The 21,224-nt window shown below is 40.4% G+C and overlaps 1 protein-coding gene across 5 annotated transcripts in view; it reads left to right on the top strand.

Annotated features, from left to right (window-relative positions):
* Positions 1-21,224, top strand: part of CNNM2 (cyclin and CBS domain divalent metal cation transport mediator 2) — a 406,635-nt gene that overhangs the window by 384,289 nt on the left and 1,122 nt on the right. For 3 of the 5 annotated variants that reach the window (XM_053692455.1, XM_053692459.1, XM_053692456.1), the window contains one exon: positions 15,589-15,773. In XM_053692455.1, the coding sequence (XP_053548430.1) occupies positions 15,589-15,773 (185 nt within the window). The remainder of the gene's footprint in view (positions 1-15,588; positions 15,774-21,224) is intronic. The other 2 variants (XM_053692457.1, XM_053692458.1) reach the window with 1 other exon arrangement.

Here is a 21,224-nt window from a genome sequence, read left to right on the forward strand (position 1 = left end):
AGATTAGGGGTACATAGCTATAATGTAGGTGGCGGCGCTTTGCGGTCAGCAGATTAGGGGTTAATTATTGTAGGTAGCTGGCGGCGACGTTGTGGGGGGCAGGTTAGGGGTTAATAAATATAATACAGGGGTCGGCGGTGTTAGGGGCAGCAGATTAGGGGTACATAAGTATAACGTAGGTGGCGGTCGGCAGATTAGGGGTTAAAAAAATTTAATCGAGTGGCGGCGATGTGGGGGGGCCTCGGTTTAGGGGTACATAGGTAGTTTATGGGTGTTAGTGTACTTTAGAGTACAGTAGTTAAGAGCTTTATGAACCGGCGTTAGCCCAGAAAGCTCTTAACTACTGACTTTTTTCCTGCGGCTGGAGTTTTGTCGTTAGATGTCTAACGCTCACTTCAGACACGACTCTAAATACAGGAGTTAGAAAGATCCCATTGAAAAGATAGGATACGCAATTGACGTAAGGGGATCTGCGGTATGGAAAATTCGCGGCTGAAAAGTTAGCGTTAGATCCTTTTTTGAGTGACTCCAAATACCGGAGTTAGCCTAAAACCAGCGTTAGGAGCCTCTAACGCTGGTTTTCACGGCTAATGCCAAACTCCAAATCTAGGCCTTAGTATCTTAGAGGAAGATTTTTGTGGTGCCGTGGATCTATCCAACTGATCATTGATTGTCAAATTGAAATCTCCTGCCAATATTATTTTATACTTCTTCCAGGATGTTCAAATTTTACTTACTTTGGCAATGAATCTGCTCTGATTCTCATTTGGGGCGTATATGTTTCCTAGGATTATAGGACTGCCCTGAATTTTCACGTTTAGGATAATTAATCTCCCCTCTGGGTCCCTAATCACTTCCAAAATGGAACCCCCTTTTTTTTTCTTATTACTAACCGCATGATATTGAATCAGAAAGGCTGCATCCCAGTATTTTGGTGTGAGTGCAGAGGTAAAGTGGGTTTCTTGCAGCATGATAACCTGGGCTTTAAGTGATTTGTATTCTGCTATTGCTTTTTTCCTTTTTATATGGGAGTGTAGTCCTCTCACATTGTGTAAAATAATTTTAAATGACATAAAGGTGTTAGTGTTTACACTTAATAAGCCTTCGAGTGTGTGCCTGTGTGAGTGCATTTGCTTACTGGTTTATCTGACTTATCTAGTTGACGGCCATCAAATAATTATCAACCCAGTCTAATGGGATCTAGAACTGGACACATTTCTAAAGTACTGTCTAAATGCATCCATTAGTTATCTTGGGTACTCAACCTAACAGTTAGCCTCAAATTGTTAGTTAAAATTAACTTTAACATGTATCTATCCTAGCTATATTCCTACTACCTGCTGGGGGGAGATCTGTCTAGGGCTGCCTTCAGCCAGGGTGTACATGTAGAACTATATGTAATCGGATTGAACTTGATTCTGATTGGCTGATTCCATCAGCCAATCAAAATGTTCCTACCTTAATTCCGATTGGCTGATAGAATCCTATCAGCCAATCGGAATTCGAGGGACGCCATCTTGGATGACGTCCCTTAAAAGAACCTTCATTCGGCGAGTAGGCGTCGGTTGAAGAGGTTGGATCCGCGTCGGTTGGAAAGAAGATGGCTCCGCTCCGCTCCAGAAGAAAGAAGATTGAAGATGCGGCTTGATAGAAGACTTCATCCCGATGATGGACTTCCGACTTCAGCCCGATGATAGATTTCTTCAGCCGCCGCTTGGATCCAGACTTCAGCCCGAGGATGGACGTCACTCTTCAGCCCCCCGCTTGGGCTTGGATCAACACTTCCGAGGCTTGGATCAACACTTCCGAGGCTTGGATCAAGACTTCCGAGGACGGATCGGTGAACCTGGTATGGTGAAGATAAGGTAGGAAGATCTTCAGGGGCTTAGTGTTAGGTTTATTTAAGGGGGGTTTGGGTTAGATTAGGGGTATGTGGGTGGTGGGTTGTAATGTTGGGAGGGTATTGTATGTGTTTTTTTTACAGGCAAAAGAGCTGAATTCTTTGGGGCATGCCCCGCAAAGGGCCCTGTTCAGGGCTGGTAAGGTAAAAGAGCTAATTTATTGATAGTGTAGTGTTAGGTTTAATTGTAGATAATTGTAGGTATTTTATTTAATTAATTTATTGATAGTGTAGTGTTAGGTTTAATTGTAACTTAGGTTAGGATTTATTTTACAGGTGATTTTGTAATTATTTTAACTATTTTAGCTATTAAATAGTTCTTAACTATTTAATAGCTATTGTACCTGGTTAAAATAAATACAAAGTTACCTGTAAAATAAATATAAATCCTAAAATAGCTACAATATAATTATTATTTATATTGTAGCTATATTAGGGTTTATTTTACAGGTAAGTATTTAGCTTTAAATAGGAATAATTTATTTAATAAGAGTTAATTAATTTCGTTAGATTTAAATTATATTTAACTTAGGGGGGTGTTAGTGTTAGGGTTAGACTTAGCTTTAGGGGTTAATCCATTTATTACAGTAGCGGCGAGATTCGGTCGGCAGATTAGGGGTTAATAATTGAAGTTAGGTGTCGGCGATGTTAGGGAGGGCAGATTAGGGGTTAATACTATTTATTATAGGGTTATTGAGGCGGGAGTGAGGCGGATTAGGGGTTAATAACTTTATTTTTAATAGCGCCACGGTCCGGTCGGCAGATTAGGGGTTAATAAGTGTAGGCAGGTGGAGGCGACGTTGTGGGGGGCAGATTAGGGGTTAATTAATATAATATAGGGGTCGGCGGTGTTAGGAGCAGCAGATTAGGGGTACATAGGGATAATGTAAGTAGCGGCGGTTTACGGAGTGGCAGATTAGGGGTTAAAAATAATATGCAGGGGTCAGTGATAGCGGGGGCGGCAGAATAGGGGTTAATAAGTGTAAGGTTAGGGGTGTTTAGACTCGGGGTACATGTTAGGGTGTTAGGTGCAGACGTAGGAAGTGTTTCCCCATAGAAAACAATGGGGCTGCGTTAGGAGCTGAACGCGGCTTTTTTGCAGGTGTTAGGTTTTTTTTCAGCTCAAACAGCCCCATTGTTTTCTATGGGGGAATCGTGCACGAGCACGTTTTTGAAGCTGGCCGCGTCCGTAAGCACCGCTGGTATCGAGAGTTGCAGTGGCGTTAAATTATGCTCTACGCTCCCTTTTTGGAGCCTAACGCACTGAAAACCCTGCCATTCTGTGAACTCTAAATACCAGCGGTATTTAAAAGGTGCGGCCAGAAAAAAGCACGCGTAGCTAACGCACCCCCTTGGCCGCAAAACTCCAAATCTAGGCGTTAGGGTTACTCAGCACACTAATCAGACCTCTCCGGTCAATGTCTCCGCTCCTCTGCTGCCTCATCAGCCCATGACACCCGGTGAGTGACAACCGTGTCAGTGACAGGGCTGTAGGGATCCTCTGTGAGAATGTTTATGTGGCGCCCGACCTTACACAGTCCTGTATGGTTCCTACTTATCAGCCCAAATTGGTCCTCAGCAGCTCCGGAGTGGAGCCCTGACCCTCCAGAGCGTGGATCACAGGCCAATGTAAATTTGGAAGGCTGATGTAAGTGAGGCCGCAACTCAGTCAGATGTCTCGTTTTTCTTTAGCGGCTAAATGCAATAGCCAGTCTGTGCGAAATAAACGTGTAGAGCCTCTCCCAAGTTCACAATGCTAGGTGGTCAATAATATTGTAAACTGAGAAAGTATTGAGTCCAAATAAAGACTTTTGACCAAATACAGCACGCAGCTCTGCACTTCAACGTCTGTTCAGAACAGCGGTTAGCTCCGCCTCTCCTATTCCTAAATTCTTTAATTAGTTAATATTTATATATACCTATACTTTAACAGTGCCTAGTTAAACAATATAACAAGATACTTTAACAGCCAATTTCTATGCCAATTTATCTGAGCTGAAATAAACTCTGTTTTAGCTATAATTAAGGCAAATTCTAAAATACATATATATATATATATATATATATATATATATATATATATATATATATATATATGCAAATAACTTAATGCACACCAGAGAGATTTACTTACAATAATAGGCCTGATTCAAAAATATGAAATACAAAGAACCTTTATCTAGCAAATAAATTATTTAGCAATAATGACTAGTTAAACTACACCGGACTATGAACATAAGCTTAAAATACCAATTGTGCTTTAAATTACTAACTTCAATTACTGTAGCAACAATGAATGTATTTTCTTTAAAATATTAAACTATAGTCACTGCCATACGTTACCACATAACCAAATGAGTGTCTCAGCTTTCTCTGATAAGTCCAATTCCACCTCATAAATTAAAAGGGGTATTTTTGCAAGATGGATGAAAGTTAGGCCCAGATTTGCTTTATAGAGACTGGATTCCAAGGCAACAGTTTGTCAGTCAAAATTCAGCAGCATAGACCCTCTTCTATTCTCTTGCATGAGGCTATATCACGTGATACAATCCCACCCCTTTTCTCTTGTAAGGTGTATCCAGTCCACGGGTTCATCCATCCATTACTTGTGCGATATTCTCCTTCCCAACAGGAAGTTGCAAGAGGACACCCACAGCAGAGCTGTCTATATAGCTCCTCCCCTAACTGCCACCCCCAGTCATTCTCTTGCAACTCTCGACAAGAAAGGAAGTATCAAGAGATATGTGGTGACTTAGTGTAGTTTTTACCTTCAATCAAGAGTTTGTCATTTTTAAACGGTACCGGCGTTGTACTGTTTTATTCTCAGGCAGAAATTAGAAGAAGAGTTCTGCCTGGAGATTTGATGATCTTAGCGGTTTGTAACTAAGGTCCACTGCTGTTCTCACACATAACTGAAGAATATGGGACAACTTCGGTTGGGGGAACGGCCTGCAGATTACCTGCCTTGAGGTATGTTCAGTAATTTTAGTTCTAGAGAGATGATATGAGTTCTAGAAAATACTGACAGAGCCTTGTGTACTGAGGTAAGCCTTATGCAGTGATTTAACAGCAACTGGGATCATGCTTACAGAACAGGGTAATACTCATGTTAACTTATATTACTTAGGGACAAAACGTTTACATGATTTTAAAAAATAGGACGTTTTTTTCTCTGAGGGAGATAAATCTTTATTTGGGGCCTAGTTTCCACATGGCTAATCAGGCACTCCTAAGAGTACTTTCTTAAGGCGCCTATTTTAGCGCTCTAAATGCGCAGTTTTTATTCAGACTGAGACATCCAGCTTCCCTAGAGGAGTCCTCTGACACGTGAGGACCATTACAAGGGGTTTATTTCTGCACAGAATTGTATTTGTGGGCAGGTAGGAGCCTCAGCAGAGCTGTGGCAGAGTGCTCAACTGTCTTTAAACGTTTTTCAATCCGGTTTGGGGCCTAAGGGTTTAATCATCCATTTGCAAGTGGGTGCAATGCTGCTTTAGTCCCTTACACACACTGTAAAAATTTCAAAGAATTTGCTTTATTTTTTCACTGTTTTGCAGTTTAAGTGCTAGTTTTTTTCTCTTAAAGGCACAGTAACGTTTTTGTTTAATTACTAGTCTGTTAAACATTACTAGTCTCATTACTAGTCTCTTGACATAGAGGAAACTCCTTGTTCAATATGTTTAGAAGCCATGGTGGAACCCCCTCTTAGAATGTGTACCAAATGTACTGAAATTTCTATAAACTATAAAGACCATATTATGGCACTTAAAGATTTATCTCCAGGGGATTGTCTGACTAAAAAAAGGGAAATTATGCCATCTAACTCTCCCCATGTGTCAGAACTTATAACTCCCGCTCAAGTGACGCCAAGTACATCTAGTGCGTCTAATTCGTTTACATTGCGGGACATAGCTGCAGTTATGAATAATACCCTCACAGAGGTATTTTCAAAACCTACCAGGGTTACAAGGAAAGCGAGACAGCTCTAGGGCTAGAACTAATACAGAGCTTTCTGACGCTTTATTGCCTATGTCCAATATACCCTCACAATGCTCAGAAGCCGAGGCAGGTGAGCTTCTATCTGTGGGTGACCCTTCAGACTCAGGGAGGGCGTTACTTCAGCCTGATTCTGAAATGACAGTGTTTAAATTTAAGCTTGAACACCTCCGCTTATTGCTTAGGGAACTTTTAGCGACTCTGGATGACTGTGACCCCATTGTGGTTCCAGAGAAATTGTGTAAAATGGACAAATACTTTGCAGTGCCTGTTTACACTGATGTTTTTCCAGTCCCTAAGAGGTTTTCGGAAATTATTACTAAGGAATGGGATAGACCAGGTGTGCCGTTCTCTCCCTCTCCTGCTTTCAAAAAGATGTTTCCCATAGATGCCGCCATGCGGGACTCGTGGCAGATGGTCCGTAAGGTGGAGGGAGCCGTCTCTACCCTAGCTAAGCGTACAACTATCCCTGTCGAGGACAGTTGTGCTTTCCTAGATCCTATGGATAAAAAATTGGAGGGCCTCCTTAAGAAAATTTTTATACATCAAGGTTTTATCCTCCAGCCTCTTGCATGCATAGCCCCAGTTACTGCTGCAGCGGCTTTTTGGTTCGAGTCTCTCGAGGAGGCTCTGCAGGTAGAGACCCCTTTAGATGATATTTTAGACAGGATTAAAGCTCTTAAGTTAGCTAATTCCTTTATTTCTGACGCCGTTTTTCAGTTAACCAAACTAACGGCTAAGAATTCAGGCTTTGCCATTTTGGCGCGTAGGGCGCTATGGCTTAAGTCCTGGTCAGGAGACGTTACTTCAAAGTCTAAACTTCTTAACATCCCCTTCAAGGGACAGACCCTATTCGGGCCTGGTCTGAAGGAGATCATTGCTGATATTACTGGAGGAAAAGGCCACGCCCTTCCTCAGGATAGGTCCAATAAGTTAAGGACCAAACAGAATAATTTTCGTTCTTTTCGAAACTTTAAGAGTGGCGCAGCTTCAACTTCCTCTAATGCAAAACAAGAGGGAAATTTTGCCCAGTCCAAACCAGTCTGGAGACCTAACCAGGATTGGAACAAGGGGAAGCAGGCCAAGAAGCCTGCGGCTGCCTCTAAGACAGCATGAAGGAGTAGCCCCCGATCCGGGACCGGATCTAGTGGGGGGCAGACTTTCTCTCTTCGCCCAGGCTTGGGCAAGAGATGTCCAGGATCCCTGGGCGCTGGAGATTGTTTCCCAGGGATATCTTCTGGAATTCAAAGGGTCATCTCCAAAGGGGAGATTTCATCTCTCACAACTATCTGTAAACCAGATAAAAAGAGAGGCATTCTTACGTTGCGTTCAAAACCTACTGGTTATGGGAGTGATCCAGCCAGTTCCAAGAGAGGAACAGAGGCTGGGTTTCTATTCAAATCTGTTTATAGTTCCCAAAAAAGAGGGAACTTTCAGACCTATCTTGGATCTCAAGATCCTAAACAAATTTCTCAGGGTCCCATCTTTTAAGATGGAAACAATCCGAACCATCCTCCCTATGATTCAGGAGGGTCAATTTATGACTACAGTGGATTTAATGGATGCCTATCTCCACATTCCAATTCACAGAGATCATCTTCAGTTCCTTAGGTTTGCCTTCCTAGACAGGCATTAACAGTTTGTGGCTCTTCCCTTCGGGTTAGCCACAGCACCAAGAATCTTTACGAATGTTCTAGGGTCCCTTCTGGCGGTTCTAAGGCCGCGGGGCATAGCGGTAGCCCTTTACCTAGACAACATTCTGATTCAGGCGTCGACTCTTCAAATCGCCATGTCCCATACGGACATTGTTCTCGCCTTTCTGAGGTCTCATGGGTGGAAAGTGAACATAGAAAAGAGTTCTCTCTCTCCTCTCACAAGAGTTTCCTTTCTAGGAACTCTAATAGATTCAGTAGAAATGAAAAATTTTCTGACAGAAGTCAGAATATCAAAGCTTCTAACCTCTTGCCATGTTCTTCATTCCACTCCTCGGCTATCAGTGGCTCAGTGTATGGAAATGATCGACCTAATGGTAGCGGCAATGGACATAGTTCCATTTGCCCGCTTACATCTCAGACCACTGCAACTTTGCATGCTCAACCAGTGGAATGGTGACTACACAGATTTGTCTCCTCTGTTAGATCTAGATCAAGAGACCAGGAATTCTCTTCTCTGGTGGTTATCTCGGGTCCATCTGTCCAGGGGAATTAGTTTCCGCAGGCCAGAGTGGACTATAGTGACGTCAGATGCCAGCCTTCTGGGCTGGGGCGCAGTCTGGAACTCCCTGAAGGCTCAGGGTTCGTGGACTCAGAAGGAAGCCCTCCTTCTGATAAACATTCTGGAACTAAGAGCGATATTCAATGCTCTTCAGGCTTGGCCTCAACTAGCTGTGGCCAAGTTCATTAGATTTCAGTCGGACAATATCACGACTGTAGCCTATATCAACCATCAGGGGGGAACAAGGAGCCCCCTGGCCATGATGGAGGTTTCCAAGATAATTCTATGGGCAGAGATTCACTCTTGCCATCTCTCAGCTATCCATATCCCAGGAGTACAGAACTGGGAGGCGGATTTTCTAAGTCGGCAGACTTTTCATCCGGGGCAGTGGGAGCTCCATCCGTAGGTTTTTGCCCAGCTGATTCATCTATGGGGCAAACCAGAACTGGATCTGATGACGTCTCGCCAGAACGCCAAGCTTCCTCGTTACGGGTCCAGGTCAAGGGATCCCCAGGCGACGCTGATAGATGCTCTAGCAGCACCCTGGTCCTTCAGCCTGGCTTATGTGTTTCCACCATTTCCTCTCCTCCCTCGTCTAATTGCCAAGATCAAGCAGGAGAGAGCTTCGGTGATTTTGATAGCACCTGCGTGGCCACGCAGGACTTGGTATGCAGATCTGGTGGACATGTCATCCTTCCCACCATGGACTCTGCCGCCGAGGCAGGACCTTCTGCTACAAGGTCCTTTCAAACATCCAAATCTAGTTTCTCTGCGTCTGACTGCTTGGAGATTGAACGCTTGATTTTATCAAAGCGTGGTTTCTCTGAATCGGTCATTGATACCTTGATTCAGGCTCGGAAGCCTGTCACCAGGAAAATCTATCATAAGATATGGTGTAAATATCTTCATTGGTGTGAATCCAAGGGTTACTCGTGGAGTAAGGTTAGGATTCCTAGGATACTATCTTTTCTCCAAGAAGGATTGGAAAAGGGGTTATCGGCTAGTTCCTTAAAGGGACAGATTTCTGCTCTGTCTATCCTTTTGCACAAGTGCCTGGCTGACGTTCCAGACGTTCAGGCATTTTATCAGGCTTTGGTTAGAATCAGGCCGGTGTTTAAACCTGTTGCTCCGCCATGGAGTTTAAATTTAGTTCTTAAGGTTCTTCAAGGGGTTCCGTTTGAACCCTTGCATTCCATAGATATCAAGCTTTTATCTTGGAAAGTTCTGTTTTTAGTAGCTATCTCTTCGGCTCGAAGAGTTTCAGAGTTATCTGCCTTGCAGTGTGATTCACCTTATCTGATCTTCAATGCAGATAAGGTAGTGTTCCGTACCAAACCTGGGTTTCTTCCTAAGGTAGTATCTAATAGGAATATCAATCAGGAGATTGTTGTTCCGTCACTGTGTCCTAATCCTTCTTCAAAGAAGGAACGTCTGTTACACAATCTTGACGTGGTTCGTGCTTTAAAGTTTTATTTGCAAGCAACTAATAATTTTCGTCAAACATCTGCATTGTTTGTTGTCTACTCTGGAAAGAGGAGAGGCCAAAAGGCTTCGGCAACTTCTCTTTCTTTTTGGCTAAGAAGCATAATCCGTTTGGCTTATGAGACTGCTGGCAAGCAGCCTCTTGAAAGAATTACAGCTCATTCTACTAGAGCGGTAGCTTCCACATGGGCTTTTAAAAATGAGGCCTCTGTTGAACAGATTTGTAAGGCGGCGACTTGGTCTTTGCTTCATACTTTTTCCAAATTTTACAAATTTGATACTTGCTTCTTCGGAGGCTATTTTTGGGAGAAAGGTCTTACAGGCAGCGGTGTCTTCCGTTTAAGTACCTGCCTTGTCCCTCCCTTCATCCGTGTCCTAAAGCTTTGGTATTGGTATCCCACAAGTAATGGATGAACTTGTGGACTGGATACACCTTACAAGAGAAAACAAAATTTATGCTTACCTGATAAATTTCTTTCTCTTGTGGTGTATCCAGTCCACGGCCCACCCTGTCACTTTATTTTTAAACTACAGTCACCACTGCACCCTATAGTTTCTCCTTTTTTCTTGCTTGTCTTCGGTCGAATGACTGGGGGTGGCAGTTAGGGGAGGAGCTATATAGACAGCTCTGCTGTGGGTGTCCTCTTGCAACTTCCTGTTGGGAAGGAGAATATCCCACAAGTAATGGATGAACCCGTGGACTGGATAGACCACAAGAGAAAGAAATTTATCAGGTAAGCATAAATTTTGTTTTTATTCTAATCATTGGTGAAACGTGTCTGATAGGCCCTTCGGATGCTTGTCCCTGATTGGTTATTTGGGAGACGCCTCCCTGATTGGCTCATTTGGATTTGGATATGTTTTAAACAGTCAACTCGTTTGGCTGTCATACCAGTTTTAATCCACGAGGGGGCAGCAGATAACCAGAAATGCAGTCTCACTATCAACAATGCTATACAGTCTAGTATCTAACCTTTAAAATCTTTATTTAATATACTATAATTTCTTGTATAAATAAACTTATCTGGCCAACATATATGGAACCATATAGTGTCATTTTCTCTGATTATTTTAATATTAAATATGATTATATTTCTAGTAATCATTTTAATAAGCAGTTTACTGTTAATTATTTTTCTTCACAGAATCATAGCATTCAACCTCCTGGTATTATATTGTATCTTAGTATGAATACAGTATATTTCATATTTCTAAATAAATTTTGAATGCATGAAAAAACAGATGTAGGTCTGAAATGAAAGAAATAATGTTCAATACAAAAAATTCACAACAAAGCTGCGCTTCACAAATATAGCCAGTTGGCGTTATTAAAAATACATATCAGCTCTATTTATGCACACGTAAGGATCAAATAGTAAAAAAGTCTTCAAACGGTAGAAAAAATAAAAATATACAGTAATTCTATTCTCAGCTGTGCACAGTTGACAGGAATATAGGCAGTCAGAATAGATTCTGCAGCCCGATAAAGTGTAATACAATACCGATAGTGGCATCAAACAATGGTCAGAGGGGTAAAAATACTTCCCAGCTGCGGTGTAGCGTGTGGATGCTGCTCCAGTGTAGGACGCAGGGCTGTGTTCCTGATCATAGAAGATGCTACAAAATGAAAGAAAACACAGAGCGCATCCCACTCTAAGTGTAACACCGTTTAATAGAACAGACACACAAAGCGCTAAAATAACACGTACAATGTGGTAAAAGAAAATAAGCACAGTCACCAAGTCCTAGTAAGTTCCACCGGATACTGTGGGTGTGTTCTCCGTCACCTCGTCAGCTGTGTCCTCGAAAGCGCTTCCGGAAAGCCGTAAGAAGACTTGCTGTACCGGGGGATACTCAATGTTCAGCACCGGCGTTTCAGGCACCAGGAGAGGGTGAGAGTGCAGCCTCAATGCGTTTCTTCAGGCTACGACCTGACTTTCTCAAGAGTTGTATAAACCGGATGATCTAAATCCTGTTTTTAAAAGACCCAGGGTTGGGCACGCCTCCAAATACAGAAATGTCATTGGCTATGTGTTCATTCGGGACCTATAAGCAAGACTATTGTTCATATTACACCATTCTAGTCATATACTTAGTTGCCACTGTATAGAATACATTTAAAATACATTTATAAAAGGAATTAATCAATATTTGATCATAGTTAAAGGGACACTCAATGATAATTAAACTTTCATTATTCAGATAGAGCATGCTATTTTAAACAACTTTCCAATTTACTTAAATTAACAAAATGTGCACAGTCTCTTTATATTTAAACTTTTTGAGTCATCAGCTCCTACTGAGCATGTGCAAGAATAAGTGTGTATGCATTTCTGAATGGCTGAAGGCTGTCACATGGTACATGTATGCATTTGTGATTGGCTGATGGCTGTCACATGGTACAGGGGGAGTGGAAAAAGACATCACTTTTAAAATTGTCAGAAAAAAAAATCTACTACTCATTTTGAAGTTCAGACTAAGGACTATTGCATTGTCTTGTTATCTTGCATTTGTTGATTATGCAAATCTACTGTGTTGACTGGTCCTTTAAAAATTACATAATCTAAAAGCACGCATTTCATAGTACATAATACATTATAACCATGATACGTTAAAAGAATAATCATTATCTAAACCGAAAAACAAATCTGTGATATATTTTAATATTATGCATGTGAATGGAAGACATAGTCGGATTGTCTGATCTAATCCTTGCATATAGAATGACTAAAAGGGAAGAAGGATGTATACCTATTCAAAAGATCACTAAGAAAAAAGGGGACAATATAAATAATAAATAGTGGGGGGGGGAAAATTAATAAAATAAACAATTTCATACATCAGATATTTAATATGACAATTAGGGAACAAGATATTTTAATAAATATTTCTCTAAAACCTTCTCTAAAAAAGAGAGAGAGAGTAGAGCAGGATGACTCAAGGAGAAAATTCATTATATTTGGTTAAACTTTACATGAAAGCTTGTAGGTCTAAATCAATGTTTAGGCCTTTCACGCTAACTGTAATACGAATATAAAGATTTAGTTACAGCATTCCCATATGTCTGTAGGTAACTTGAGTTCAGATGCCTTATGTGTATTTAGTTGGTTCAGGGGCAGTTAACATGTCTGTGCTAATTACTATATTCTAAGAATTTCTGTTTGCTTATCTGACTTATTCACAGACTCTTGTCTCCAACATCCCATGATGTATGCTGGCTTGGTTGATTATCAGGCCCATGTTTATTATCCCCTGCAGAGCTGTGAGCTTCATAGGCTAAATCTTTTGTTATTTCCTGTGTAACCAAGAAGAAGTGGGGGTTGGTCTGTTGTGGCTAAAGCCCACACAATTCATGTCAAATTTGATATTAAATAAAATTAAATATCAAATCACGTGGTATATCTGTAGTTTATTTAATGTTACTCACAGATACCCTGACAGAGCCCTCCTTCAGATTTAAGATTGAGCATCTGAGTTTTTTACTAAAGGAGGTTCTGTCTACTTTAGAGGTTCCGGAAGCAAAACTGCCTGAGGAACCTAAGATCCCTAAGTTAGACAGGGTTTACGAGAACAGAAAGACCCCTCAGACTTTTCCTGTCCCAGTTCGCATGGCAAATATTATCAGTTGTGAATGGGAAAGAGTTGGAACTCCTTTTTCCCCTTCGTCAAGTTTTAAGAAGTTATTCCTGGTCCCTGATTCTCAGCTGGGATTGTGGGGTTCCATCCCTAAGGTGGATAGTGCCATTTTGACGCTAGCTAAGCATACCACTATCCCTCTGGAAGATATTTCTTCCTTTAGCGAACCTATGGACAAGAAGTTGGAGAGTTACCTGAGAAGAATGTTCCAACACACAGGATTTTTATTTCAACCAGTGGCAGCAGTTGCCGCTGGAGCTGCCACCTACTGGTGGGACTCTCTGTCAGACCTTATCAAGGTGGAATCTACTCTCAAGGATATTCAAGAGAGGATTAAGGCCTTAAAAATAGCTAACTACTTTATCTGTGATGCAAATATACAGATTATACGCCTGAACGCAAAGGCTTCAGGCTTTGTGGTCCTAGCTCGCAGGGCTCGCTGGTTGAAATCTTGGTCTGCGGATATGGTTTCTAAATCCAGACTCCTTTCCTTACCCTTCAAGGGGAATGTTTTATTTGGTTGAGGCCTGGACTCTATCATATCTACTGTTACCGGAGGGAAAGGCACTTTCCTTCCACAGGATAAGAATAACAGACCTAAGGGACAGCAGTCTTCTAATTTTCGTTCCTTTCGTCCCAGGCAACTCAATCGTCCTCCAAGCCTGAGCAACCCAAGCGTACCTGGAAACCTGTAATAAGGTGAAGCAGACTAAGAAGTTTGCAGATAACTAATCTGCATGAAGGGGCTGCCCCCGATCCAGGATCAGATCGAGTAGGGGCAGACTGTCGTTTTTCTCAGACGCCTGGTTTTAGGATGTTCAGGACCCTTGGGTACTGGAGGTTGTATCTCCGGGGTACAGGATAGGATTAAAATCTCATCCTCCCAGGGGCAGATTCCTCCTCTCCAGACTGTCTACAAGACCAGAGAAGAAGACAGCCTTTTTAGATTGCATAAGGGATCTATCCTCCTTAGGAGTAATAGTCCCGGTACCTGCATCAGAAAGAGGTCTGGGGTTCTATTCAAACCTCTTTGTGGTTCCCAAAAAGGAAGGAACTTTTCATCCAATTCTGGGTTTGAAGTGCCTAAACAAATTTCTAAGTGTCTCCTCCTTCAAGATGGAGATGATCAGATTGATCCTTCATGGTTCAGGAAGGACAATTTATAACTACCATCGATCTGAAGGATGCATACCTGCATGTTCCGATCCACACGGAATCCATAAGGTTTGCTTTTCTGGATCTACACTTCCAGTTCATAGCACTTCCATTTGGCTTAGTTACTGCACCCAGGATATTTACAAAGGTTCTGGGTGCTCTCATGGCTGTAGCCAGATCCCAAGGAATTGCAGTAGCTCTGTACCTGGACGATATCTTGGTACAGGCACCATCTTTTCGTCGGGTAAAGGATCACTTGAAATTTCTTCTGAGTCTTCTTCGGTCTCATGGATGGAAGATAAACTTTGAAAAGAGTTCTCTTACTCCAAATACCAGGGTGAAGAATTTTCTAGGTACGGTTATAGACTCTGTATCCATAAAAGATCTTTCTAACAGATCAGAGACATCGCAAGCTGACATCAGCGTGCCTTGCCCTCCACGTCGCCTCAAGATCTTTGGTGGCCCAATGCATGGAGGTGATTGGACTCATGGTGTCTTGTATGGACATTATTCCTTTTGCCAAATTCTGTCTCAGACCTTTACAACTATGCATGCTGAGACAATGGAACGGCGATCATTCGGACCTGTCCCAACAGATCGTATTGGACACCCCGTCGAGAGATTCACTCTCTTGGTGGCTTTGTCAAGATCACCTGTCTCGAGGCACGTGCTTCTTGAGACTGCCCTGGGAGATTGTGACTACGGACGCCAGCCTTTCATATTTAAGCTTTTGGTTGGGGTGTCTCTTCCTCCCCCTGGTGGCCAGGTGTTGTATTTCCCAACAGTAAGGAATAAAGTCGTAGCCTCACCCTGCCAGGAAAGAAAGGAATTTATCTGGTAAGCATAAATTTTGTTTTCTTGTGAATCCTTGTACATTTCATAGACAAAGAATCTGAAATTAAATTGCATCTATAGGTTATTTTCATTTTTCAAGTAGAGTTTGACAAATTCTTAGATGCAGTAAGCTATGGTCTATAAAAAGTTACTTTTTTTAACACTCAAATATTTTTGATAATTTGATATAAATCTATATATATAATTTGTCCTTTGCTCCATAAAATTGATAACCCATTATTTTGGCTGGATCCCCCAGTGTTTTATATAAATTTGTCAACCCTTATTTTAAGACGATGAATAAATAAAATCATGTATATTGAATACTAGATAAATGAAGTAATGTCATTTCTGGCTTTTCTTTCCAATAGCAGAAAATAAATCACCACCTCGTCCTTGTGGATTGAATCATTCAGATTCTTTAAATAGAAGCGATCGTATAGATGCAGTGACACCAACACTTGGGAGCAGTAACAACCAGCTAAACGCCTCCTTCTTACAAGTTTATATTCCAGATTACACTGTAAGAGCCATAACAGACATGCAGTTTGTCAAGGTATTTATTTGCTTCTATTATTCCAATGTAACTTTCCATAACGTAATTATATAATAACCATCAGAACAGGAAGTTATATAAAAATATAATGTACTTTTATTTTGCTAGTAAGGGGCTATTACTAGCCCAAAGGGAAAAGTTACTAGTCCGCTCAATGTTCGAGATAAAAAATGTTACTTGTCCACTGAAATTTCCTACTCATCTAAGACTAGTATATATGTAATTTAAAGGGACAGTCTACTCCAGAATTTGTATGGTTTAAAAATATAGATAATCCCTATATTACCCATTCCCCAGTTTTGCATAACCAACACTGCAGACTGCCCCCTTATTTCAGTTCTTTTGACATACTTGCATTTTAGCCAATCAGTGCTGACTCCTAGGTAACTTCACGGGCGTGAGCACCATGTTATCTATATGGCACATGTAAACTAACGCCCTCTAGTTATGAAAAACTGTCAAAATGCATTCAGGTAAGAGTCGGCCTTCAAGGTCTTAGAAATTTGAATATGAGCCTACCTAGGCTTAGCTTTGAATTAAGAATACCAAAAGAACAAAGCAAATTTGATTATAAAAGTAAATTGGAAAGTTATTTAAAATGACATGCCCTAGCTGACTCCTGAAAGTTTAATTTTGACTAGACTGTCCCTTTAAGTCACAGTTGTTTACCAGACAAGGTTAACAGTAATTACTTATCCCCTGCATTTTTTCTACTAGTCCAGGTTATATAAAAATATGAAACGTATTTATATTGTTGCAGTCTTATCTGGTCACCAATGGATTATTATTATGATTAATAATAATTGCTTATAAATAATTATAATTTTCCAATATTTATTAACAATAAGTAAATGAACAAAGGGGTGTAAAATATTGATAAAATATAAAATGCCAAAATATCTAGGGGTCAATTTACTAATGTGCGAGCGTACATGATACGATGTAGTGTATCATGTCCGCTGCACATTGATAAATGCCGACAGCATACGCTGTCGGCATTTATCATAGCACCAGCAGTTCTTGTGAACTGCTGGTGCAATACCGCCCCCTGCAGATTCGCGGCCAATCAGCCATTAGCAGGGGGTGTCAATCAACCCGATCGTATCTGATCGGGTTGATTTCTGTCCGCCGCCTCAGAGCAGGCGGACAGGTTATGGAGCAGCGGTCTTTAGGCTCACCGGAAACATGGGGCATCAAGCTCTGCACGGAGCTTGATAAATTGACCCCCTAGTGTTCACAGTACAGTGCTCTAATTAAAAAACAAAGATATAGAAAAGTGAAAAAAATTATATAAGGCTATCTCTGTAGAACTTTAATGCTGGCAATTAGCTAAACAGACTGGGAGGGGGCAGATAATATACTGTAGGCATATCTGACAATCTTATTTTCTTTGATCTCTACTCACATGAATAGGAGCTACAAATATCTATTTGTAATGCACCCAATTAGTTTAAAATCACCACCAGACCTTTGCACTTCCTTAACCCTTTAATGACCACAGCACTTTTCCATTTTGTGTCCGTTTGGGACCAAGGCTATTTTTACATTTTTTCTAACTTTGACCCCCAAAATCTGTTACACATCTACAACCACAAAAAAACACCCATGCTAAATAGTTTCTAAATTTTGTCCTGAGTTTAGAAATACCCAATGTTTACATGTTCTTTGCTTTTTTGTGAAAGTTATAGGGCAATAAATACAAGTAGCACTTTGCTATTTCCAAACCACTTTTTTTTCAAAATTAGCGCTAGTTACATTGGGACACTGATATCTTTCAGGAATCCATGAATATCCCTTGACATGTATATATTTTTTTTAGAAGACATCCCAAAGTATTGATCTAGGCCCATTTTGGTATATTTCATGCCACCATTTCATCGCCAAATGCGATCAAATAAAAAAAATTGTTCACTTTTTCACACATTTTTTCACAAACTTTAGGTTTCTCACTGAAATTATTTACAAAAAACCTGTGCAATTATGGCATAATGGTTGTAAATGCTTTTCTTGGATCCCCTTTGTTCAGAAATAGCAGACATATATGGCTTTGGCGTTGCTTTTTGGTAATTAGAAGGCCGCTAAATGCCACTGCCCACCACATGTGTATTATGCCCAGCATTGAAGAGATTAATTAGCGATCATGTAGGGAGCTTGTAGGGTTAATTTTAGCTTTAGTGTAGTGTAGTAGACAACCCCAAGTATTGATCTAGGCCCATTTTGGTATATTTCATGCCACTATTTCACCGCCAAATGCGATCAAAATTAAAAAATTTTTTTACATTTTTCACAATTTTAGGTTTCTCACTGAAATTATTTACAAATAGCTTGTGCAATTATGGCTCAAATGGTTGTAAATGCTTTTCTGGGATTCCCTTTGATCAGAAATAGCAGACATATATGGCTTTGGCGTTGCTTTTTGGTAATTAGAAGGCCGCTAAATGCCGCTGCGCACCACACGTGTATTATGCCCAGCAGTGAAGGGGTTAGTAAGGGAGCTTGTAAAATTAATTTTAGCTTTAGTGTAGTGTAGTAGACAACCCAAAATATTGATCTAGGCCTATTTTGGTATATTTCATGCCACCATTTCACCGCCAAATGCGATCAAATAAAAAAAATTGTTCACTTTTTCACAAACTTTTTCACAAACTTTAGGTTTCTCACGGAAATTATTTACAAACAGGTTGTGCAATTATGGCATAAATGGTTGTAAATGCTTCTCTGGGACCCCCTTTGTTCAGAAATAGCAAACATATATGGCTTTGGCATTGCTTTTTGGTAATTAGAAGGCCGCTAAATGCCGCTGCGCATCACACGTGTATTATGGCTAGCAGTGAAGGGGTTAATTAGGTAGCTTGTAGGTAGCTTGCAGGGTTAATTTTAGCTTTAGTGTAGAGATCACCCTCCCACCTGACACATCACACCCCCGATCCCTCCCAAACAGGTCTCTTCCCTCCCTCACCCCATAATTGTCCCCCCAACCTCCCTGATCCCCCCCAAACAGCTCTCTAACCCTCCCCCTCTAACTTATTAGGAGCCATCTTGGGTACTTTTTCTTTTTTCTGTAGTGTAGCTTCCCGCCCCCTCCCAGAGCCCTTAGATCCTTTTTATTTCCCTCTCCCCTCTCTCCCACTTTTCTTACAAATATTTTCTGTAGTGTAACAGTTCCCACCTGCTCCCGCCCCGTGCACGCGCCCGGCCCCGGCCCCCCGTGCACGAACGCGTGTCCGTGCATGCCTCCGGCTACCCCGCCCATGATCCTGCCCCCCTCTGCATCATAGAAGCCATTGATGGCCGCCCACCCGCCTCTCACGTCGGCTCCCACTCACCAACGATTGCGGCCATCGATGTCCGGTGCAGAGAGGGCCACAGAGTGGCAGAGTGGCTCTCTCTGCATCAGAGAAAGATACTCAGACTTTTCTAGGCAGTTACTCATGTTTAGGATGCTTAAGCTGTAATTAGGGATGGGCAAATGTTTCTAAACATTCGAATTTTAAAACAAATTTTTAGACATTCGTTCGTTCGAATCGAATTTCGAATGTTTAACTATCATTCTAACATTCGATTTTCGAATGTTTGGTTTTGAATTTTTCGCTTACATTCGAAAATATTTGTTCTAAAAATAGAATGTTTGTTTGCCTTTATATTATATTATATTATATTCGAATTCGATATGTATATTTCACATTCGAATTCGAAATATAATATTCTAATTCGATTCAATAATATCACATTCTATATAGAAATGTAATATTCGAATTCGATAAGATATATCACATTCAAATTAATTTGATAGGATATATCCTATTCGATTTCGAAATGTAATATTCTAATTCGATTGAATATATCACATTATATTTGTAATGTGATATTCAAATTCTATTTAAATTTCGAAATAGTCTTTTCTTTTGTAATGTACTTTTCAAATTCAAATTAGTTTCGAAATCGAAAGTGACATTCGAAAACGGAAATACTCATTCGAAAAAGAAAGTTACATTCGAAATCGAATATACACATTCAAAATCGAATATACACATTCAAAATCGAATGTCACATTCGAAATCGAATGTCACATTCGAAAACGAATGTCGCATTCGAAACCTGTAAAAAACATTCGAAAACAGAATTTTACAGAATATTCGTTCTTATCGACATTCGAATTTATAATTCGAAATTCGATAATAACATTCGTTCTATATTTGAAATTCGAAAATTTACACATTCGCCCATCCCTAGCTGTAATTCAATGATTAAGGATAAATACTTCTTCCATCCTAGAAAGGGCAAGAGGTATGAGATAAAAGAATTCTTTACATGTGAATCCACTTTCATTGTGTACCTCATTAAATGCCCCTGTAACCTGATTTATATAGGGGAAACGATCCCCAAGGCCCGTGATAGACTTAGTCAACATCGTTCAAATATAAGATGTAAAAACTATGAAGCACCAGTAGCTAACCACTTCTTAAAATGTGGCCACCATATTAGCCAGCTAAGATGGCAAATAATAGACAGTATTAAACAACAAAGGAGTGGGATTAGTAGGGAAAAATTACTCAAGCAGAGAGAAATGTATTAGATATATGAGTTAGAAAGTTTGGCACCAAAAGGCCTTAATAGGGAATATGACTGGTCAATATTTTTGAGAATATTTTTGTGATTATTTTTATAGGCATTAATTAAAAACTTAATTGGATGCATTATAAGTGTAAATATGTTTTTGTCACATAAGAGGTATTGTGTAAAATAATAAGAAAAGTATATCCATACAGTATGCCTATAGTAAAAATGTAAAAAAATGTTTATGTCAAATGTAATGTTTTTAAATGAGTTTTTGACACTGCAATGTACAATTGCTACCAGCAGATGGCAGCAGAGCCACATTGTTTGGTGGTTGGCGCGAAAATGTAGTGGTTTTAAAAGTCTGCAGTGTAACTCATTGAAATTAGCATGAGTAAGAGTCTCTGGACTCGAAACTTCGCTTTGTCGGAAGTTTTGGAATAAAATTAAAAATTGTTTCTAAGTGCTGTGGACATTGTTGCTCTTTCTGCATCAGAGGGGTAAGAAAGATTATTGCAGGATGCCTTGATATTGAGGCATCTCTGCAATAACCAGAAAGCGGCTGGGTACGTCCTCGGTCGTTAAGTGTATTTTTTTGGAGGACGTACCCTGCTCGTCGTTGGTCGTTAAGGGGTTAAAGGGATACTAAACCCACATTTTTTTTATTTCATGATTCAGATAGAGAATGCAATTATAAGCAACTTTCTAATTTACTCCTATTATCATTTTGTCTTCATTCTCTTGTTATCTTTATTTGAAAAAGCAGGAATCAAAGCTAAGGAGCCAGCCCATTTTTTGGTTCAGAACCCTGGAAAGCAAACAACTTTTCAATTGACTTATTTTTATCTAATTTGTTTTGTTTTCTTGATAGCCTTGTTAAATATGGATACCTAG

This window comes from Bombina bombina, chromosome 9, assembly GCF_027579735.1.
Source record: "Bombina bombina isolate aBomBom1 chromosome 9, aBomBom1.pri, whole genome shotgun sequence".
In the NCBI taxonomy this organism is placed as follows: Eukaryota; Metazoa; Chordata; class Amphibia; order Anura; family Bombinatoridae; genus Bombina; species Bombina bombina.